General features: G+C 39.3%; 1 protein-coding gene across 2 annotated transcripts; it reads right to left on the bottom strand.

Annotated features, from left to right (window-relative positions):
• Window positions 1-788: 788 nt before the first annotated feature.
• Window positions 789-10,735, bottom strand: LOC148860670 (Hus1-like protein). 2 transcript variants are annotated; one of them, XR_016095019.1, is made up of 9 exons: window positions 10,256-10,735; window positions 9,776-10,125; window positions 7,731-7,838; window positions 7,453-7,630; window positions 7,263-7,345; window positions 6,594-6,704; window positions 6,408-6,477; window positions 4,518-4,684; window positions 789-1,164 (listed from the first exon to the last, which is right to left on the bottom strand). XR_016095019.1 is itself a non-coding variant. In XM_088941683.1 (8 exons), exons 1-7 carry the CDS (start codon window positions 10,506-10,508, stop codon window positions 4,560-4,562), a joined length of 1,167 nt encoding a protein of 388 aa, XP_088797809.1. In that variant the 5' UTR covers window positions 10,509-10,735; the 3' UTR covers window positions 789-1,164; window positions 4,518-4,559. The 2 variants fall into 2 exon arrangements, 1 of the variants encoding a protein (XP_088797809.1); XM_088941683.1 differs by lacking the exon at window positions 6,594-6,704.
• Between the last annotated feature and the right edge of the window lie 13,954 nt (window positions 10,736-24,689).

The raw sequence follows: 24,689 nt of genomic DNA, 5'->3' as shown, positions 1-24,689 counted from the left end.
TGTTTTTAGAATTTTGTGAGAGGCGAGAAAGTTGGCCAATGGGGTTTTGATTCTTATTGATCAAGATGTCAATGTTCCCTTTTTAGATTTATCTGAAGTCCACAGAAAATTTATTTTTCCTAGGTATCACTTATATCCTAGGCAGGCAAGTAACTTACCACCTAGAGGGAATTTGCCAACACTTGGATAGGACAAAATTGCCCCATTTTTAATGACTTTTTATAGTTAAAACAGTCAATTTTTTATTTACCGGAAAAATAAAAGAATATGGATAAATACACTTATCAAGAAACACTTACCCGAATAAATACATTAATCTGAATAAGTAACTTCCCAAAAAGCAAACAGCGCCTAAGCGGCCAGATGCCCTCAATTTAGAATAATCATAGTGTATAGTTAAATCCTATGACTGATGGCATGGCCTACTACACTAATGGTAAATATATTTTGTCTTGTCACCTACTTTCTTTTATTATATATTATTCTTATTTACTATTAATCAAACTATTGCCATGTCAGCATATTACTTGCTAGGTGTGGTAAAAAAAGTTTGGCAGGGTAGTTGATAGAGTCTGGGCAACTAATCCTACCATGTGGGACACTTTTAATCTATGAAGCTGAACAGTAGGTGGTTGATCAATTCTCATCAATAGAACCACTCCCAAATTTCCAATAGAAAATTTTGTAACATTGTGTACTAGAGGTTTCAATATAAATAGAGCCCCGTACTGTATTAACATACATGAGATTCTGAGAAAAATATTCACTTTGGACGCAGCCTCAGGTCATAAATGAATTTTCTGATTTTATATTAGAGAACTGTGCAGGTGTCTTAGCCCATTTGATTTATTTACAGGGCCTAGTATCAGAGCCAGATTGCACTAAATTACCATAGACCCTAATACACTGTAACATCACTCTTCTTTTAAACCTCTCGTCCTCATTTTTTGGTTGTGCCCCAAGAGAAAGGAGAGGGAAAACCTTCTTTTTTTCTTCCAACCTGAGCAAATATGAAGGCAGCTATACTCTTCAAATCGGCATTTCCCTTGCAAGTGTTTTCTTTTCTCCACCACAGAAGCTATCACTCGATCACTAGAAATGGTCGTTTTCATTATCTTCTCTTCGAACCAGAGCAGTAGAGACAACATCAAATCTGAGCAGGGTCTATCAGAAAGAAAGGTCCAAATTATCGCCTTATCAGAAATGCAAAGAGTATTGAGAAGGCAATTTTAAGAGACTTTATGAGATTATGCATGGATATAGCATGAAAATTAAGATACACATTAATAAAACTAAGTTTGAATCTCAAATGATTAAATAAGCTACATACACATAATATACACATAAGAACATACGTTTTAGTAGTTTATATGAAGTGTTAACTACTAGGATATGCCAAGAAAACATTGTAAATGGTAGAATAATTAAAATACGACATAAAATTACTAATTTTACCAAGTGAAATTAGTAGCAATTGTTTTATGTTTTTTTTTTTAATTTTTGATTTTTTTATAAGTGAAAAAAATAAAGCACTAAGAACCCAAAAAGATACAATCACGAAGTTTTCATATTTTTATTGATATAATGTTAATAAGGAAAAGTTGATAAGACCGGATAGAGGCTAAAACTTAAAGAACATTCCATTTTGACAAATTGTAGTATTATAGTTTGGTGGAATCTTCCTCATTCATCTGGGCGACTTGTGTTTGAATCTTGGCGACTTCATTTACATATACATATGATTTTAAACAATATTAATTAACAAAGTAATTCAAATATGAAATAGGTAGGTATATATCAGTTCAGAATGCATGATTGTATAAGGGATTATAACAAGTGACATAGTTTGTAATGGTTAATACGAGTTTGGAACAATTTGAGTATCAATTATAAATATTGTTTTACGAATCGAGTATCAATCCATAAGAGTGAGTACGAACTATGCATTTTTGTATAGTAAGTTCATAACAGTTCGATTGAATAAGGGTTTGTGTCAGTTGAGTATGGGTTTATAACAGTTTGTAGCAATTGAGAATTGGAATTTTGCAAAACCCCTATTTCCTATTACACCACGTATAAATCATTTGAAAAACCAATAAATAGAGAGCCATGCATATAGAAGGTCCATGTCCATTTTGAACAATCCCAGGAAGAAACTCAAGCAAGTCTTACCATTTGTTTTTATGGTGATAAAGAAAGGGAAGACTAACAAGAAGGAAAAGCAGCAAGCTAGTGAAAACAACTCTTGCGCAGGGGGCTAATGTAAGGGAATAGGCTTATATGATACTAAAGTATCACTGCGGACCTGCCACAGTAACAATATTATAAGTTCCGCAGTCATGTAGTTAGTAGTACCACTCTAAAGAGGACCACGGATTCTCCCTACAGAGGCTAGTCGTAGATAATCTACGAACTTAAACTCCAAACCTGCATATGCCTTTCGAGAGACACAAGACAGAAAAACTGCAGCTTAGGGAACAGAATAACTGAAAAGCTGATCGTATGAAAAATACTGTCCCCCGAGAGACGCATAGTAGAAGATTGTGGGCATGGAAATCAGAGCAAATATATTCCGTGTCACAGTCTGACACATGTCCTCATGGGAGGGACCTAAGGACTTGAGCCCTCAACTACCTGAAGAATATTCTTGAATTCTCGGTCCTTAGAAGGCTCTTGACCACCTAGGGAATATTCTAGAATTCTTGCCCATGCACAAATTGAACCCTCCCTCATCTATATATAGCAGGGTACATGACGTGAAAAATGACCTTTCCATTGATTCCACCATTCTTAGTCTTCAAGTTAATTCCTTCTGCTCAGACTTGAGTAACTCTCTGAGTTCTCTAACCCTAGCATCAACTCGTCCTTCTATTCCCTAAGACTTCCATTTTTTATCTCTCTGAACCAGTCTCGTCTCTGATGTCATTATTCTCTTCAGCATCCAACTATCTCCAGAACTTAGACCGTTTTACAATGACAAGCCTACAGTATGGATTATGCTAACCTTGCTGATTCTTGAGAGATACTCCTTGAAACATTTTCTTTTTTTTTTTTTTCCAAATTTTACACAAGTTAATAACTAAACTCCAGTGTTGTTAATAGATTGTCGCTTAAGTAACAAAGATAAACTTTAGACCTTTCTGTAGGTATATGATGTTAGAATTCAAAATATATGGACTACTTTAACAGTATTTACTTTTCTGCAGACTTGTCTGCAACTCCACTTTTTCTCTTGCCGAGTCAGAGAGAGACACTGGGTTCTGATTCCCATGTCTGTCTCCATGGAACATGACTGAATTGAGCCCAACTGAAACCTGGACCTAATAGAACCTACTAGCATTGGGATCAGGTTGGGTTGGACAACAAAGGTGTCCAGTTTCTTCAGCTTGTATTCAAACTTTTGGTGAGCTTTATTCCACCTGAGGTTCCTTGTAACAAGAAAAAAGGAAGAAAAGGTATTTTTCTATCTAATAGGTTTGAACTTTTAAGCAGCTGCAACTCAAAAGGCCCAAATACTTTAATTTGGGCAGCCCAGTACACGAGGCTCCCGCCAATATGGGGTCTGGGGAGGGACGGATGTACGCAGCCTTACCCCTGGCATGTACAGAGAGACTGTTTCCAAAAATGTTTGCTTTAATTTATGGGCAACTAATCTAATTAAATATCCCCAAATGCAATGCTTAAAATGGCCCTAATACTTTTTGCTTAACCCATTAAAGATCTATTCTGACATGATCATTCCTCACTTTCTCTTAAAGGGCCCTAGATTCAGAACTTGCACCTTGGTCCTGGACACACTTTGAACAGCAAAACTGTCAGACTATGACAAACAAGGTTGTTCTTTTTCTCTTTCATTTATGTGTGTGTGTTTCATGTGTCTGATCTGCTATGCACAAAAAATTCGTGGATCAGATGGTTAACTCAAAGTAAAGGTCCTGCCTGATAATGTGAAGAGCAGAGTTTAAGAGGAAGTTAGAAATTCAGATGAAGTATTCTCAATATAGACACTAAAATTTAACTTAATTGAGATTCCAATAATTCTATATCTCAGTTTTAAGTAGAAACCTCATACAGATAGACTTAATTAGGATGTTTACAACTACCACAGTAGCAGAACAGAAAAATTACTATTTTTATATACCTCTAAACAAGATGTTTTCTTTCCCTTGACACTTTGGTGAAATACCATTATATACAAGAAATAAAAAATGGAATGAAATATTTTTCTAGAGGAAATGACAAAAGGTACAAGCTATAATGCAACTTGATTACTACCAACTGATGGTGGATTAGTTGGTAAGGTCTCTGGCTCGTTGTAACAGACATGGGATCAATTCCCGCTGCCACCAGAGTTGTGGGATGGGTTACTCCCCATCGTGTAACATGAACCAAATAAAAAAAATGTAACTGAGTGAATAAAAAATATGTTTCTATACAGGGCTGCTCTTATTCTCTTAAGTCGGTACACAAGCTGTAAATGGAGTAAAGTGATCGTAAGAGTTGCATGAAAGACTCACCAATATCAAGTATGGACTGAAAGATGACTAATTGATGGGCCTTCAACTGGAGCCAGTATCAAGTACAGGAAGCCTACAGTGTAAACTGATTGACTTATCTGTCTGCCTTGTTCCTGGAATAAAGAACTGGAATATCACGGTCAAGCAAGCACCTTGTGCAGCTATACCTGCAAAGAAAATAAGAACAACAAATATCTAAAAAAGAAAAGATAAAAAATCTCATGATTATATTTTCTGAAAAGAGAGAATATTTGTCATAGTTTCTAATCAATTATGACTTGACTGAGGTAGTAGGTTTCTGCCAGCCATATCTAATACGGGTAAGTTTTACAAAAACTACATTAAATGTTTATCAACTCAACTGACTCTTTTGCAATGTTGATGGTGATGGTTTATCCAGGATTGGTGCAAGAAGGGCATTTTTTGGACACTGATAGTTATGTTCCCTTTAGTCATTTGGTTGAGAATGGGGCTATAATTGCTCTTCATGTAAATCTGCAAATCCTCTTATTTACATTGGTCTCTCTTTTCAACAAAAAGCAGTTGCATTTTTTCAAATAAATAAATAAATAAATAAATAAACTATGCTCTTTCAAGTCAGCTAACACTTTTGAATATTGCATGAACTTTAGATCATGTAGCAGTATAATAGGAAAGGTAAGGTGGAAGCAATTTCAAGAGGGGGGGGGAGCGGTTTATGAAAGGAAAAGGGCAATACAGAACAAGACTGATAGATGATTCTAGCAATTGGGAAAAGGGTGCAGAGGGAGATCAAAACCAGATGGGAGAGATAGAGATGGATGAAACACATTCAGTCCAGGGACCAATCAACTGGGAGACTGGTGAATAGGGAGATGGGAGCGAGAAAGATATTGGGGTTAGTTTTTTTAGGGGGTAAAGAATCTGTGGGAAGACTTTTCAAGAGTTGGAGGAGAAGGAGAGGGAGTTGACTAAGCTGGTTCATGATGAGGATGGATCCATTCAAGTGTGGAGTGGGTCCAAGATGGAATAGGGATTGTTGATTTTATTGGAGTGGAGGAAGAAGAAAAAGGAAGGGAGAAAATTCAAGACATTCGAAAAAAATATGGTTTTGGAGTTGGAAAGGGTTAATGATAGTTCTAAAAAAGTGAATTGGTTAAAAGAGGATAACTCAAGGATATGGAAGTACAGCAATGAAAAAGGAAAATTTAAGTGGCTAACTAAGGATGTTGAAATTCAGTACAAATCGGTTAAGAGAAGTGCAAACTCATTGGCAGATGGTTTAGCTAGGCAAGGGGTTAATAGGAACTCTTTGTTTTGGGCTTTATTGTAATTGTATTTTCTGTTCATAGACTGTTCTAGGGAGCTAAGATTGTTTAGCCCCTTTGCTTTGTATTTCTTCTTAATGTTAATTAATACATTTCACAGTTATTGATAAAAAAAAAAAAAAAAAAGTTCTAAAAAAGTAAGGGTTTCTAAGAAGAATCTCAATGCAGTGAAATGGTTCAAAAGGCATAAGCAGCAACAAACTATTCCAGTGTCTAAAGGGTTAGCTAGGTTGAAAGGAGGGTGTGTTTGGTTTGGGGCCAATAAAAAATGAAGAAAATTAATCATAAAAAAAATGGCGATTAAAAAAGTCTTGAAGACAAATGAGGAGGTTATGACTTTTGCTACTGAAGCTGCTAATTAATTAATAAAATTTAATTGCTGGTTGGTGGTGGTTGAAGATAAGTTATACTTTAGGTGGAAGGGGTAGGGTGAGTTGTTTGGGTGGGTGTTTGTTTTTTTTTTCTCTCAGCTGATTTCTTATCAGTTATCACCTTCCTTGTACTCTTCGTTTTTGTTTTGATAAATTTTTTTTTACTACCATAAAAAAATAGGAATATGGGATGATTTCTGTGGAGAATATACCATAAAAAGCAGAATCTGGCTTTGTCAAATGACATTGTAGGCTCTTTGCAAAGTGCTTCATGCTTACTTGCTGTCCAAACTCATTCAAAAACAGGAATTGGTCATTAGTTAGTTAAAATAGAATATATAAATGATAATATTTCAATTAAACATAAATGGCTAGGGATGTCAATGTTCCAGATCAACCTGATAGACCTGAAACAGTTTGATCACAGGACTAGTTTGCATTTTTGAGTCCTGATGGTTCTGAATCCATATTTTGTGTCCCAATCATAACAGGGTCAGGATTGAATGTACCTGTTATAACCAATTAAGACCTGAACAGATATATATAATGGTAAAAATCTTGGTCTGACAAGCATGAGAACACAAGTTTTAGTCTGAAGCAGCCATTTTGTGCAAAAACAATACCAAAGGTTGGGTCTGTATCCAGCCCACCCTTACAAAGACCCCAGATAGTTGGGCCAACATTGGATAGTGGCCCTTATGTATGTAAAAATATTCTTCTTGTGGTTTTCTTGTATTAAGATATTTTGATTAATAGATCCAGAACCAAATGGGTTAGTTGTTCTATTTTCAGTTCAGGACTGGGAACTGAGTCTACCTGACCCAGCCCAGACCTGACCAATTGACAGTCCTAACAATGGTTCGAGATGAGACAATAACAGTGAAATGGCAATCAGATATCAGGGTTGTTGACAAGACATTTGTTGTAGCCAAAATTATGTATTTGAATTATTAAATTCAAACTTTCCAGATGATAAAACACAGATAAACTGTAAGTCAGTTTTATCTAACAAACTTGCATAGATAGGCATGATGGACTTTCAGTTCAAAAAGGAGGATGGTACAAACCACAGACAGTGCTTCTCCCCTTTGTTTGGCCATCTCTGTGCGAGATTGAGCACTTGCACCTCCGTCTCCAGCTGGAGCTTCCACTGGAAAGGAAATGAAACACCAGAAATTTGTCAAACAAGGAAAGTATAGCAGCATGTGCAATTCATTATATTAACAATGGATTGGAAAAAGATCTTTCTTTAATTACCTCCGACTCCAATAACTCTCAATTTCTGGAACTCAGCACCAACAGTGATTAGGGTAGTGGAGACTTGTAAATGGAGATCCCCATACTGGGTTATGGAGACATTAAGTAGGTCTCCCACATGCTTGAGACGGTCCACAAAATTTTGCAACTGAAGTAAATCAGGTACCTGAACCAGAGTCTGAGGAGGGAAACTCAACATACATAAACTATGACTTATCCAGCTTGCCTGTGGAAAAAATTGGGTTGGGGTTGGGAAGGAAAAGAAATGAAAATGATACCTGGGGCAGGTCCTGTGCCATGTCTAGAGCAGATTGAAGTTCCATAACATCAGCTCTGGAAAGAGGCTTAGAAATGGGAACATCTTGAACTACTGCTGATTTATAACCCTGTACAAGGCATCAATTGGAGTATGGCATCAATAGCCTTTTCCACCATAATTTTCTTTCTTTCTTTTTTTTTTGTTTGAGCAAAAGGTAAAGTATAATTGTATTAATGAAAAGGTCCTTTGAACAATGAGAAGCTGTACAAAAAAGACAGAAGGACCTCAAAAGGTCATCTCAAAAAATTACAGTTAGATGTAACCTCTTTAAAGTCAGCAAGAATAGACAACCAATTTCTAACAAAGCCTAAAGCCATATTGATGACTTCTTCTGAAGAGAATTTGAGATAAAAAACCCTGCTATTCCTTTCTGTCCATACCGCCCATAAAATTGCTAAGGGAATAGAAGACCAGCACCTCTTTCCTTTTTTTGTCATCCCTTGGATCTGCTATGCCTCCAGGCAAGCTTCAACTGAGGCAGGCATACACCAACTTAACCTCAAACTTCTTAAGAAGTGGTTCCAGATTTTTGTAACAAAATTGTAGTGTAAAAACAGATGGTTTATTGATTCTGTAGATACACCACAGAGCTACACCTCAGATCACTACAGTTAAAACCTTTCTTCACCAACATCTCTTTAGAGGGACTTCTCTAAAGCTGCCACCCAAACAAAGAACTTGACTTTGGAGGGTGCCACAGTCCTCCAGATAGCCCAGCTAGGGAAGAGGGATTCAGATCCTCCCACTATGGAGCTGTAGAAGGATTTAACTGAAAACTCCCCACCTCTGTTCCATCTCCACATTAGGGAATCCTCGGATTGCAGATTCAACACCTGAGACTGAAGCAAAATTAGGAGATTTCCAACCTGCTGAATCTCCTAGTCACTGAAATCCCTTCTAAAGGCTGGAACCCAGCATATAGGATTGTCCCTTAACACAAAGGTATCAGCTACCATTGCTTCTTTATCCTCAGCCAGACTGAACAGGGTGGGAAACAGCTCCTTAAGAGAACTCTCCCCAGTCCAGGGATCCAACCAGAACTCTCCCCACCATAAAATTATTTGTTGAAAAGATGTATCCTTTTTATTATTTTGCAAAGAAAAAAAAATATTGGGCAGACTGGATACCCTCCTAACCTTGGGCATTTCTTTTGCACCAAGTGATTGCTCTCAGACTCAAATCCACGTTCTCATGCTTTCCAGCCCAGTATTTTACCATTAGACCAAGCAATGGCCCCAATGAAGTCTGGAATTAAAAAAAAAAAAAAAAACCTTCTCCATGTATGCAAAAAAATCGCCCATGCCCAAGAAAAATGGCTATAAACATAAGCGATGAATAAGAAATATCTCTTAACTCCTATTTTACCGACAGCCACAAGCACACTAGTGCCACTACCTTCCAATTACTAGGTACCCCAATTTGCCACCCTGCCACCTTCTCTTGCAAAGTTTAGGGAAAACACCAATTAAGATTGAATAGTTGCAAGAAAGGAACCCAAATATTGTAATGAAAAATGAAATCATAGTTCAGGTTCAGGTTGACTTAAATTTAATGAAATGCTTAATGCCAACTTGGCCGTCTGAGGCTGCTCCATAAAATGGAGCCATTGTCCTCCCTTTGTTGGTTGGATACTCCAATTGTAAAAAATGCAAAATGAGAGGAAATTCCTATGGTAGGAAGCACGCCCACCCATAGTCTTTCCCATTTTGAACTTTGGTGGCCTTACCCAGAACTACAGTGCACTGGACAGACGAGATTAAAGGAATCCCCGAATCAAACACTGAGAGTCCATAAGACCAGAAATATACGGAAGTTGTATAAGAACCATGTAGAAATCATTTAAAAATCGATTCTTCCGGAGTCCATATCTGTTGGGAATAATAAAGTAAGAAGTTACAAATATTGGAACATGTAAGGTGACTTGTTATCTGTGGGCAGAGTGGGCATGCCATTTATCGAACACCTGGTGGAGTAGAAGATGCAAAGACAAGGATAGATTACAACCTTCGTCTCGAAGGTGAGGAAAGGCATGGGCTGGCGGGAATTGGACGGCAACTTCTTGACGAGCTTAATTTGAAGGCGGTTGGAGGCGGCAGAGCCACCAGAAGGACCCTCGAGGCTGATGCTGACGCTGCTACGGAGGGCACGATGAAGGAGGCCGAGATCGATGACGAAGGCAATTCTGTCGTCGTTCTGGCTGGAAATGCGGTAGTAGTCAAAGAGGGCCTCCTTGCGGAACTGGGCGATGCACTGGACACCGTCGCCGTTGAGGAGGTTGTGGAGGAAAATGGCGTGGTCTCGGGTGAGGTAAAGATGACACACCCTTCCCATCTTGTCCAGTGCAGGTAAGAACCCTGTTCTTTTCATCATCACACTCCATAGTTAGCGTTTCAAGTCGTGATTCATCCGTAGTCCGTTCAGAGATACAAAAAAGTAAGAAAAAAATAATGAGAGAAGCAATGAAGCATTCCAAATTAAACTTACTCTTTTCTAGAAGGTGAACTCCATTGTCAGTTAAGAATGCTTTCAACTTCATCTCTCTTCTTCTTCTTCTCCTTCTGCGTCTATCCTTCACTACTCTACAGTTTATACTCAAGTGTGATTCGTTCTTCGCGCCTTTTAAGTCGGAATGCAACAGCCAAAAGGTGATGCAGGGACAGTTTGGGAGGGTTGAGCTGAAGGGGATAACGGGATCTGGCGATCTGATCACAACAGAAACCGTCCAAACCCGCTTCATGATCTGCGTTCGTACATTTCACCATGAGATTGGGACCCACCAATGTCTGTGATGTGATGTATTGATGGATATGTTGGAACGAATTGGAACATTTTCTGTTGTGAGCATATCCGACCACGAGCCGAAGATCCAATTAAGCATGTCCGGCTGATTTGAATCGCTGCGGATAAGTTGCACTGACCTGCACAAATAAACGAATTCGGATTTGCTGAACGCGATGGCGGTTCATTTTGCTGTCGAACCAATGACGATGTTTTACGCCGGTGATGAAGTCATGGCCCCACTGTAAAAGGTGCGAGCATAATGGATGGCTCATTTTGATAAAAAAATTAAAAAAATAAAAAAATAAAATAGCTAAAACAGTTGACAGTTCAAATGGTTTTACTGCCCAGGCCAGCGGTTTGTTGATCAAATCAACAAACTTTGGCAAAATAACAATTCTGGGGTAAAACAGAACAATCACCTAACTGGTCCCAGTTTTTCCAATAAGATTGTTTGATGTAGTCGGGTTTTGAAAACCATGGTGAGGACAATGATGATGGAGAGGATACAAGCAATGATGAAATGGAGGACTAGGACGATCAAAACAACATAGAGTATGATAAAAACAACAGGGTGTTAGACAGTTTTGTATGCCCTTAGTTTCAATCAAAATGATGTACTTTATGAATTTATTGTAAATGAATAAAAGTGCATATTTGATTCATGATCCCTTGGTATGTTTCTGTGTAATACCCTTAAACTGGACACTTAATGAGACTCGTGAGAGTTTAGAATGTTAACAACCAATGGGTCGGTCTGGGGAGACCTATCCTGACAAGGCTGACACTGTGGTGCCATTAAGTCGGTTGGGGTGGCTTGTCTTAGCTACCAGGGTGAGACCCTAGGCACATACAGTGTGATATTAATTGAATCTTTACCAGATTTTTAGTATTGCCCTGGACCTTGGAGATTGATGGGCAAAACTGGAAAGTTACACCCGACCCCTAGACTCGATTATGATACTGCACTGGGTGTCGGATTGGGCTGTCTTTGATGTACAAATCAGTGAGATCCTTAGCGGGGGTCAAAACCTGGGTATGTTGGGACAGTCTGAAAATTCATTTGAGTGGGTGATCATAGTGACAGGATCAGCCCCTTTGTCGGACAAAGGTAATGATCGGGGATACACTCTCACTGATGGAAACCAAGACTACCGGCAGTCGATTTCAATTGTTGAAATTTGTTTTGCAAAATATATTTTATATGAGATAAAAAGTATATATATTATGGTTTCAAAATGTTGCAAATAGGTTTTAATTCCCGGGATCCATACTTGAGAGAGTGCAACACTGTTCCTTGTAGCCGAAGGAGAGGTCCTCTCTTGTCGGGTAGTGTATGATCATTATGGGCTGAGAGGTTAAGTGTAAGACCATTGAGGATAATGCCTGATGGGCTAATCTTGCATCTGCCCACAGTCCCTAGGTGTTACAAGGTGGCTTGGCCCAAGGACCACTTAGGGTAAGTGTTGGGCCCATAGAGCCCATTTGATGGGTTTCAGGGGGTGCACTGTCCATAACAGTGTATTCGGCCAGGCTAGGCTAAACCCATGTGGCTGATGTGTAGATCAATGTTTGGGTTCCACGCCATACAAGGAAGCCCAACTGAGCATCAGTTTGGAAGGCTTAATGAATACATAACCCTATATGGGCCTTAAGCCTATTTCGAACTGGGCTAATTTGATTAGTCTTTAAGGGGCGAATTCTGAGATAAGATCAGCTGATAGGATTGGGCCCACACCCTATCCACTCAGAGAGTCCAAGATCTAAATGAGATTTAGATTTGGAAACTTCCTAATTAGATTAGGAACTGGCTGATCTAATTTGCAGATAAGATAAGGATTATCCCTTATCTTAAAGGGACTTCTAATCCAGATATGATTTGGGTTAGCAACTCCTAACGGGATTAGGAGCTGACCCCTTTAAGCCTATAAAAGGAAGAGGGGGCGGCAGCCTTTAGACACAACATTAACAGACTCAAGTCTTGTCTTCAGAGTTGAGATCACAGAAGAGAGAATTCTGCACCCTACAAATTCTCTTTAGCCGCTTCCTTCCTGCAGCCGCCGCCTATAGCAGTTCGATCTCCATTCCTTGGGAGAAATCAAGATTGGATTTTGATTCCAATCTTTTGGAGAAAAGATTGGTAGGGGTTGTATTCACAAGCCGTCCAGGTGATTCTTGGGAAGAATCAGGTTCTTAGGAAGGACACTGTTGATTCTGCTCCACCTTGCACTGCGCCATCTTCAGTGGGAGCAGATTTTGGTTTCTACCTTGGGCGTGAACACCTCCATTGAGAGATATTATTTCTCTGTATCAGGTATTATCTCTCTCTCCTCCTTTTGGTTTAGATCTGGTTCAGTTTATGGTTCAAGAATGATCCTTAAAAATATGATTTTCTAAATAGGGAATTCGATTCTCAGTTGAAGGGAGAGAAAATTTTTGAAATTCGCCCCCTTTATTCCGCAATCTTGGGCGTCCATGTGATGGATTTCCTATCCCTTCTGTGGTATCAGAGCCATGGTTCAAATCTTGAACCATTCTGTTTCAGATCTGAACCTGCGCAAATAGGGAGAAGGCGTTCTACATAATTTGCGCAGATATGGGTTTTGGGAAATTTGTTCCCAAAACAGATGGGCAAATAATCTAAAATTAATTTTAAATAAATCTAATTATTATTTAGAATAGTTCTTTATAATTTTCTTGATTTATGGGTTGTTTGTACAAGAGGAGATCGAAATCTTGGTTTGCGCAGGGAAAACTACAAGATTTACAGTTTATTGAATTTATTTATTACAATTGGTCTCTAAATAATTTGTTTTTTTATTTTTAGACTCAATGTATAGGCATTCGATCTGATGTAATAATTAATAGAAATAGGATTTCTATTTAATTTTATTTTTGGATCGAAGATGGCGGCGCAGAGAAGTAGATTTCGCAGATGGGAGATTCGCTATCTGCGATTTGCAGTTTAAGAAACTGCAATCTGTGATCTAACCTCTATTTTGCAGGATGGAGTGTGCGAACAGCCCTAATTAACTGGTTTATGCTTTTCTTTTATCAGTTATTTAATTTCAGATTATTTTGAGTTAAGGATTTAATTAAAAATCAAACCCTAGACCCATTCGAACCAAAATTGGTTCAAACTATTTGGACCAATTCTAGGGTTTAATCAAGGCCGAAAGTCAGCCCTAATTTTCCCACTAATGGGCCTAAGGATTGATATTTAATTAAATGGTTAATTCGACCCAGCCTGTAAAGGCCCAGTTTTAAATAGTTAAAACTACAAAAGTCCATTTTAAAGGATAAAGCTATATGGGCCGAACTAGATAACCCTAATTCAGCCCATATACCTAGATAATATTAATGGTTAATATTATGGAATTTTAACGGGCTTCCAACGGGCCTTACAGATAATTAATTGATTGGATCAATTTATCCCTGCATGAGATGTATGGATGTGTAATGTGCTGCATGCATGGGCCATAAGTGCTTGGCCCATGTTCATTCGATAGCGGCTCTTGCGCACACCATGGTTGAATGCACATCATTGCCATGGTGTCCCTTTTGGTCATTGGATGACCTCCCTCAGTGGTGGGCCCCACACCTCATCGAGAGGTTACGTGAGAAACCCTAGCTGATTTAAGGCCCACCGAAATCTGGCTTTATGAAAGTCAGTGGGAACCACTTTGGTTTGACCTAAATCAAACTAGGGCCTAATTATTTGTTCCCTCCAGCTAATATGAGTGCACGTGATAGGGAGATTCATATGGTGAACTCTCTAAAGGCCTTCCATCATTAGCATGAGGATGGGTATTTCATTAATAAGGAAACGCACCAGAAAATGGGCTATCCATTTGCTGTTGGGCTTGTCTGAGTGTTTCATAAGATGATAGGGGCGCCATGGAAATTGATCGTAGATTAAAAGCCATATCTATGAAATGAACATGAATCAAATTAGGTTGTGGACTGATGTTTGCTCTTTTATCAGAAAATGGCAAACGAATCTTTTGCAAAGCTTCTTGATGATAACAAGCTTAAGGGCCCAAACTACGCCGACTGGTACAGGAAGCTTATGCTGGTCCTAACTTCAGAAAAGCTGGACAAAGTGGCAAAGAATCCTGCCCCGGAGCGTCTAGGAGACAGGGCTTCTGAGGCCCGAATGAGAAACTATCTGGAATGGGAGGAGAAAAACTCCCTAGTCCGGTGTTACATCATCGCCTCTTTGGACAACCCAATACAGAGGCAGTTCGATCAGATCGAACTTGCCAAGGACATATTGGACAGCCTGAGGACGATGTATGAAGAGAAGAATCGTTCTACTCGACAAAAGGTCTTGAAGCAGTTCATGACCACTCAAATGTCCAAGGGCCTACAAGTTCATGACCATTGTCTTCGGATAATGGGTTACATCAATGAACTGGAGGCTCTTGGATCCAGGCTGGACCTCGCAACCCAGATAGATGCTATCCTTAATTCTTTGCCTCCTTCCTTTAATCCGTTCATCATGAACTATAACATGAACAAGCTGAATGTCAGCTTGCAAGAGCTCAGCAATATGTTGCAAAGAGCTGAAGAACTGATTAAAAAGGATGAGCCTGTAGCTATGCTTGTTGAAACTAGCAGAACGGGGAAGAGAAAGAGGAAGGCGAAGAAGCCTCAGAAGAAAGCCGCCAAGGGCAAAAGGCAGAAGAAAGGCAAAGCATTGGATGCTTGTCACTTCTGCAAGAAGACCGACCACTGGAAAAGGAATTGTCCTACTTACCTGGAATCCAAGAAAGGTAATTTCGAAACTTGTGTTATAGAAACCAATTTATTGGTAGCTTCTGCGTCCTGGTGTATTGACTCTGGGGCTTCAACTCATGCGTGTAACTCACTACAGGGGTTCAAGGTAAGCAGAAGGCTGAGTGAAGGAGAAGTCACTCTCTACTTGGGGACTACTGCAACTGTTGCAGCCGTGACAATAGGAAATGTGGAGTTAATTTTTAGAGAAGGAAAAGTTGTACTGAAAGATTGTCTTTATGTACAAAACTTAAGAAGAAATTTGATTTCTGTTTCAAAACTGTGTGTAGATGGTTATTCTGTCTTCTTTAGTAATACGATTACTATTAAAAGAAATAACAGATTCATCGCATACGGGGAACTGGAGAACAGTCTCTATGTTCTACATCCTTCTCTAGAAACTAACATAACTGAAACTACGTCGGCTGAAATCCCCAAGAAGAGAGCCCGTGATACAGTTAATCCCACGTGTCTGTGGCATTACCGATTTGGCCACATCGGCGATGACCGAATCACAAGGTTGGTAAATGATGGCCCTTTGGATTTTCTAACTGTAGAAGATCTTCCCACCTGTGAGCCTTGCCTACAAGGCAAGATGACAAAACGACCATTTGACGGTAAGCCTAAAAGATGTACAGGCACACTTAACCTAATACATACTGATGTATGTGGTCCCCTGAGGGTTAGGACATAGAATCAACACGTGTATTTCATCACCTTCACAGATGATTTTTCACGATATGGTTACGTGTACCTAATGAGACACAAGTCTGAATCCTTTGAAAAGTTCAAAGAGTTTAGACAAGAGGTTGAGAAACAGTTGGGGAGAGAAATTAAAGCCCTTCGATCTGATCGAGGTGGCGAGTATCTCTCTGACGAGTTCAGGGACTACTTAAAGGACAATGGGATATATCACAATTAGCTCCCCCTATCACACCACAACTTAACGGTGTTTCAGAGAGGAGGAATAGGACCTTATTGGATATGGTCCAATCACTTCTCATACACTCAGAGTTACCCACATCATTTTGGGGTTAAGCATTAGAGACTGTGATTTACGTGTTGAATTGGGTTCCAACCAAATCGGTTCCAAACACTCCATATGAACTTTGGACCATAAAGAAACCAAGTGTCAAACACTTGAAGATTTGGGGTTGTCCAGCACACATTAAAAGAACGAGTGCAGACAAATTGGAATCCAAGACCAGTCGTTGCCTATTTGTAGGCTACCCAAAAGGCTTTGTAGGTTACCTTTTCTATGACCCAAGTGAGCAGAAAGTGTTCTGCAGTCGAAATGCCCAGTTCTTGGAGACCGATTATATCCTGGACACCCATCATCAGGAAATTGTTCTTGATGAGGAGAGCTCATGAGCAGTGGGAGATGTCCCACAAGTTCCAGATAGTGACCAACCTAGAAGATCCACTCGGGTATCCAAGCCACCAGTCCGTTATGGTTATGAGTAGGATAGTTACCTGGTGGAAATCTTGACTAGTGAGGAGGATCCCATGACTTGCGCGGAAGCTATGTTGGACATAGATTCCCAAAAGTGGGTGGAGGCTATGAGAGCAGAGATGGACTCAATGGAGACCAATGGAGTCTGGACTCTAGTAGATCCGCCCTCCGGGGTAAAAGCAATTGGTTGCAAATGGATTTACAAGAGGAAGAAGGGCCCCGATGGTAGGATTGAGACATTCAAAGCTCGTTTGGTGGCGAAAGGGTACACTCAGAAAGAGGGCATCGATTATGAGGAAACCTTTTCGCTTGTGACCATGCTTAAACCCATTAGGATCCTGCTAGCTGTAGCAGCATACCATGATTATGAGATTTGGCAAATGGATGTCAAAACTGCATTCCTGAATGGAGATTTTACTGAAGATATCTATATGTAGCAACCACAAGGCTTCATAGCTGCGGGTCAGGAAAACATGGTATGTAAACTTAATAGATCCATTTATGGACTTTAGCAAGCTTCTAGAAGTTGGAACATCCGTTTTGACTCTGCCGTCAAATCATTTGACTTCGAGCAGAATCCGAATGAACCATGTGTTTACAGGAAGTACAGTGGAGATAAAGTTACCTTCTTGGTTCTGTATGTAGATGACATTCTACTCATTGGGAATGATGTAGGAATGTTGACTACCGTGAAAGTATGGCTTTCACAGCAATTCTCCATGAAAGATCTTGGAGAAGCCTCCTATATACTGGGCCTTCGACTCTATAGAGATAGATCAAAGCGGATAATAGGATTATCCCAATCTGCCTACATTGACAAAATAGTCAAAAGATACAACATGGAAAACTCCAAGAAAGGAAATGTTCCTTTCAGGCACGGAGTCACTCTCTCCAAGAAGATGTCTCCTAAGACTTCTGAGGAGATTGATGGCATGAAAGACGTTCCCTATGCCTCTGCCATAGGGAGCATCATGTATGCCATGCTGTGCACTCATCCTGACATTGCTCAGGCAGTGAGTGTAGTAAGCAGATTTCAGGCCAACCGAGGGCAGGAGCATTGGACTGCTGTGAAAAACATACTTAAGTACCTTCGAAGGACAAAAGACTTTTGTCTAGTATTCGATGGTAGCTCACTACAGATCCAAGGGTATACAGATGCCGATTTCCAGTCGGATCCAGATGATAGAAAGTCTACATCTGGATATGTTTTCACAATAGGATCGTGTGTTGTTTGCTGGAAAATCAGCAAACAGGGGTCCACTACAGACTCCACGACTGAGGCCGAGTACATTGCCACAAGTGAGGCTGCCAAAGAAACTGTGTGGATGAAGAAGTTCGTTCACGAGTTGGGAGTAGTTCCGTCCAGCACATCACCCATCCCATTGTTGTGTGACAACAATGGAGCTATTGCTCAGGCTAAGGAGCCACGAGCCCACTCAAAGTCGAAGCACATCGAGAGGAAGTACCATGTACTGAGGGAGATTGTTGGTAGAGGGGACGTCCTGATTCAGAAGGTAGCATCAGCGGAAAATGTAGCAGACCCATTGACAAAGCCACTATCACAGAAAGTGTTTGAGAAACACGTGGAAAGCATGGGACTCCGGCTAGTACCTGATTAGACCTAAGTGCAAGTGAGAGCTGTTAGACAGTTTTGTATGCCCTTAGCTTCAATCAAAATGATGTACTTTATGAATTTATTATAAATGAATAAAAGTGCATATTTGATTCATGTTCCCTTGGTATGTTTCTGTGTAATACCCTTAAATTGGACACTTAATGAGACTCGTGTTAGTTTAGAATGTTCACAGCCAGTGGGTCGGTCTGGGGAGACCTATCCTGACAAGGCTGACACTGTGGTGCCACCAAGTAGGTTGGGGTGGCTTGTCTCAGCTACCAGGGTGAGACCCTAGGTACATACAGTGTGAGATTAATTGAATTTTTGAACTGGATCAGATTTCCAATATTGCCCTGGACCTTGGAGATTGATGGGCAAAACTGGAAAGTTACACCCGACCCCTAGACTCGATTATGATACTGCACTAGGTGTCGGATTGGACCGTCTTTGATGTACCAATCAGTGAGATCCTTAGCGGGGGTCAAAACCTGGGTATGTTGGGACAGTCTGAGAATTCATCTGAGTGGGTGATCATAGTGACAGGATCAGCCCCTTTGTCGGACAAAGGTAATGATCGGGGATACACTCTCACTGATGGAACCCAAGACTGCCAGCAGCCGATTTCAATCGTTGAAATTTGTTTTGCAAAATATATTTTATATGAGATAAAAAGTATATATATTATGGTTTTGAAATGTTTGCAAATAGGTTTTAATTCCCGGGATCCATACTTGAGAGAGTGCAACACTGTTCCTTGCAGCCGAGGGAGAGGTCCTCTCTTGTCGGGCAGTGTATGATCATTATGGGCTGAGAGGTTAAGTGTAAGACCATTGAGGATAATGCCTGATGGGCTAATCTTGCATCTGCCCACAGTCCCTGGGTGTTACAAAGTGGCTTGGCCCAGGGACCACTTAGGGTAAGTGTTGGGCCCATAGAGCCCATCTGATGGGTTTCAGGGGGTGCACTGTCCATAATAGTGTATTCGGCTAGGCTGGGTTGAACCCGTGTGGCTGATGTGTAGATCAATGTTTGGGTCCCACGCCATACAAGGAAGCCCAACTGGGCAGCAGTTTGGAAGGCTTAATGAATACATAATCCTAAATGGGCCTTAAGCCCATTTTGAACTGGGCTAATTTGATTAGTCTTTAAGGGGCGAATTCCGAGATAAGATCAGCTAATAGGATTGGGCCCACACCCTATCCACTCAGAGAGTCAAAGATCTAAATGAGATTTAGATTTGGAAATTCCTAATTAAATTAGGAACTAGCTGATCTAATCTACAGATATCCCTTATCTTAAAGGGACTTCTAATGTAGATATGATTTGGGTTAGCAACTCCTAATGGGATTAGGAGCTGACCCCTTTAAGTCTATAAAAGGAAGAGGGGGCGGAAACTTTTAGATACAACATTCAACAAACTCAAGTCTTGTCTTTAGAGCTAAGATCACAGAAGAGAGAATTCTGCACCCTGCAAATTCTCTTTAGCCGCTTCCTTCCTGTAGCCGCCGCCTATAGCAGTTCGATCTCCATTCCTTGGGAGAAATCAAGATTGGATCTTGATTCCAATCTTTTGGAGAAAAGATTGGTAGGGGTTGTATTCACAAGCCGTCCAGGTGATTCTTGGGAAGAATCAGATTCTTAGGAAGGACACTGCTGATTCTGCTCCACCTTGCACTGCGCCATCTTCAGTGGGAGCAGATTTTGGTTTCTACCTTGGGCGTGAACACCTCCATTGAGAGATATTATTTCTCTGTATCAGGTATTATCTCTCTCTCCTCCTTTTGGTTTAGATCTGGTTCAGTTTATGGTTCAAGAATGATCATTGAAAATATGATTTTCTAAATAGGGAATTCGATTCTCAGTTGAAGGGAGAGAAAATTTTTTTGAAATTCGCCCCCTTTATTCCACAATCTTGGGCGTCCATGTGATGGATTTCCTATCCCTTCACAGGGTAGATGAGATATACAAGAAACAATTGCAGATTAAGGAGAAGATGAATGCTAAAGAGGACAACATGAGTCCAGGTTCCATGCAAGTTACAAATGAAGCTACTTAGCTAGAATGTAAGAGGACATGAAGGCCTTGGTTGCAACATCATGTTGTTAACATTATTAAAACTTATAAACCTTGTACTTGTTTTTTTATGGAAACAAGAGTTAATCCTGACCACATAAGAAAAAAATTTAAAACCTTTAAATATGTAGGATTTTTTCTTATTAATCCTACCGATTTCTCCAGGGTGCTTTGGAGTTTATGGGATCAAAGTCAATGTAACCTACAATTTATTTTGTCAAATGTTAGACTAGCTCATTTTCTCATAAATAAGCAATTCTCTAATAAATATTGGTTATGTACTTTATTTATGCACATCCAAATAAAAATGAGCAAAGAATAGTGTGGAGTTAGATCCTTTGAAAACAAAGAGGGGGAGGAGAGGTTCATCCTAGCCAAATCCGTGCCTTTAAGGAATTTATGTCTGATTGCAATCTTATGGAATTAGACATGAAAGGAATCAATATATGTGGAAAAACAAATATACCATGGAGAGGCTTGACTGTGTTCTTGTCAATGATTCTTGGAAAAACAAATATACCCCTTCTCCTTCATAGTGATTTAACTACTAGTTTGGGACCCAAACCATTTTTGGTTTGAATCAATGTTGTGTCGACCCAAATATTGTTGATGTGGTAATTCAAGCTTGGAACCAAGGGGAAAATGGATCGAGAGCTATGTAATTTGTAAGAAAAAGAAACAACCTAGTTAAAGTTTTAAATGAATGGAATAGAAAGCAAGTCAATGATATATTAATCAAGAAGAAAACTTTAAGTAGAACATTGAGAAAGCCCAAAATAAGATATCTAGGGATCCTTATAATTAGACCTGTTCACGGGCCGGCCCATCTAGCCCTCAGACGGGCTTGAACAGGCTTTTTGGCCTGTAGGCTTAACCTCGGGCCAAAAAGCCCAGCCCACATAAAATTTGAACCGGGCTCGGGCTTTGCCAAAATAGCTTGGCCCGAGCCCGACCCAGCCCGACCTATAGTTAAACCTAAGTAAAAACCCTATGTGATGTCTATTTGAATAATTTTTTTGATTTAAGAAGGTTGTTGATTCACTTGTAGGCCCATTGTTCATTTAAATAGGGGAAAAACATCCGAATTAAAATAGATAATGTTCATTTGAATAGGGAAAAATTCGAATTTCTTTTATTAGGTCGGGTTTTGGGCTCGGGCTTCAGGCTTTTTATTAGGGCCAGGCTCGGGTTTGGACCTAACATTTTTCTGTTAATAAAGAGTAAAAGCCCGGCTTGAGCCCGGCCCGGCCCGGCCCATGAACAAGTCTACTTATAATTATGCATTAGTTCATTATGAAGGGACTCTCCAAAAATAGCTAGATAAGATCCTTGCTCGTGAGGAAGCATATTAGGTCTAGAGGTCTCAAATAAATTTAACAAACTGGATTAATTTCCATACTACAACCACCATTAGAAGATCTAGGAATAGGATTATGGGGGTGAAAATTGATGAAGGATCTTGGATTGATAGTCATACAACTGTATCCAACTATTTTTCTAACAAATTTGAACAAAGATTCAAATATGAGGGAGGTAGTGGATTTTTTTTTATTATAATACTAAGAGGTGCTACACTAGACTGGAGGGGAGGGGGTAGCATGACCTCACAAATCCCTCTAGAAAATTAAACCAAGGCTCCAAGGGGGATTACACTGATTAAATGAAATACATCCATTGTTAGATGAAAGAGCTTCCCTAGTAATCCAGTTTGCTGCTTGATTCGCCTCTTTGAAAACATATGTATATATTCCACACCTTGTGTGAGCTGTTCTCTAACCAATAAGCATTATTTAACAATGTTTCTAAGGGTCCAAGGTAGATACACTTGACCTTTTTAGACAAGAAATAACTAAGCTTGAGTCCCCTTCAATAATAATAGCTTGATCCACAAAGTTTGCAACCAAATTATGGGCTTCCCACGCTACCTACACTTCAACAACGTTGATGGTCGAGATATCAAGATTGTAGCCTCTGGGGGAAGCCAAACAACATCCAACAATTTCTTCTTCTCTCTAGTAGTGCCTGAAACCTACAAACGGTTAGAAAACTCGCACCAATTTTTGGAAGTATTATCAACAACTACTTGAGGAGGGGTTGTAGCAATGGAAAATGTCTTCTGATTTCTATTTTTCCACAATTTCCATAGAATGTAAACACTCTTTTCTAATACATTATTATTGTTATTCTGATTAGCCTCATAAACTCTAGTCCACCACTCACAATATTCCACACTATGGAAGATATCTTCTTCCTCCCCATAGAAGTTACACCCACCATCAACGTTACACCTTTTGCCATCAGTAGGATCTTCATGAGGAGCTTATCATTTAGAACTAGATAAAGAAAGATCTTAAGTTTTGGTTGGCATCTTAGGTTCCAAATAAGAGTTCTCCATTTGACATTACAATCTTTGTTGGTAGTCAAGTTGCACTTGAGCTTATATACAGTTTTCATCGAAAAATCACCATTTGAATTTAATCTCCACATTAACCTATCTTCGACATCATTTGAGGGGATAAAAATGGATCTTATTTTATTTCACAGAGCAGGAGGTACAAGGCTACAAATTTTATCTTCCCTCTAGATTTTCCGTTCAAAGATTTTCTTCTACACCTTAGGGAATAGTAAGATTCTCACTTATGGCGGAATTGTCCATCCATCTATCATTCTAGAAGTTAATGGAACTCCCATTCCCCACTTTCCATCTCAGCCCCCTTTTTAGAATATCTCTTGCATAGAGGATCCCCCTCTAGGTCCACGATATCCTTTTATCCATTTTGGCGTTCCAAATATTATCTTTTTGTAAATATTTTCCCCTTACCATCTTAACCCACAAATTATTATCCTCATTGAGGATTTTCCAACCCAATTTTGCTATGCTGGCCTCTTTGACTCATTGAAGGTTTAAGAGCCCCAGACCTCCCTAGATTCTCGGGGAGCACACTCTCTTCCAAATAATAAGATGAATTTTGTTGAAGTTTGGAATTTGACTTGAGGCCTTAGCAAAATTCTACAAAATATCTTTAATTTTCCCACATGTTGTGATTGTAGATTCAACAAATATTAGACAGTCATCTGCAAACTGAAGGATTGGAATCTTAGGACATCCCCTACCAACCTTAGTTCCAATGGGACTGCAAGGAATTTCAAATTCCTTAGAAAGCTTCTTTGACAGAGTTTTCGCACACAAACTCAGGGTACCATTAACCAAAGCCTGGAATGACAGTTTTGATACATTCCATAACCCACCTAACCCATCTTTCATGAAATCCAAAATTTTTAAGAATATAGTTTTGATACATTCCATAACCCACCTAACTCATCTTTCATGAAATCCAAAATTTTCAAGAATTTTCTCTATAAATTCCCACTCGAGCTTATCATAGGCTTTTCTCCATGTCAGTGTTGCAGGCCATGATATCTTTTTTCCTTTTTTCTCTTTTTCATAGAGCGAATCATCTCATAAGCTATCAAAATGTTATCAATGTTTTGTCTATTAGGTACGAAAGCACTTTGAAATGGAGAAATAATATTTTAAAAAAATAGCTTTATTCTGTTAACCAGAATTTTTGTTATCACCTTATAAATAATGTTGCATAAACCGATGGGTTTGTAATTATTAATAGGCTCAAGGTTATCAGTTTTTGGGATGAGACTTATGAAAGTTTTGTTCAAAATTGGGTATATCTTACCAAAGTGGAAGAACTCTCTAATTACCTCACACACCGAATCCTTAATAGTGTTCCAAAAAGTTTTAAAGAATAACGCATTCAAACCATTAGGACCTAGAGTCTTTAGATCTTTTATTGATTTAAGATCTTCATAAATCTCTTTTTTGGTTACCTCCCTTTGATGGACATATTTTGATAATTTGTAATATATTTTTCAATGTCTCCAATAAATTTATATATTCCAGTCATCCCCTCATATTGGAATCTTTTCTCAAATTCTATACAAATATGATTAGAAATCTGAGATTGGTCTTCAAACCTTCTCCCTCCCTAGTCTTGTTGAACACAATTCTATTTCTTGCTTTTCTTATGGTAGCAGTAATATGAAAGGATTTTTTGTTCTTATCTCCTAAATTATGCTAGTCAATCCTAGCTTTATGGGCCTAGTAAGTTTCTTCCTTAAGTAAGATATTGTTGAGTTGTTTTTGAAAATCGCTCTCAAGATTCTTGAGAGCCTATCTTCATCATTTTCAACCAACCTTTTTTGAACCC

This window comes from Nelumbo lutea, chromosome 4 (genome assembly GCF_056320005.1).
Source record: "Nelumbo lutea isolate HS-2025 chromosome 4, American lotus-T2T, whole genome shotgun sequence".
NCBI lineage: Eukaryota > Viridiplantae > Streptophyta > Magnoliopsida > Proteales > Nelumbonaceae > Nelumbo > Nelumbo lutea.
Note: the sequence above shows the minus strand (reverse complement) of the source record. Positions and strands in the feature narration are given on the sequence as shown.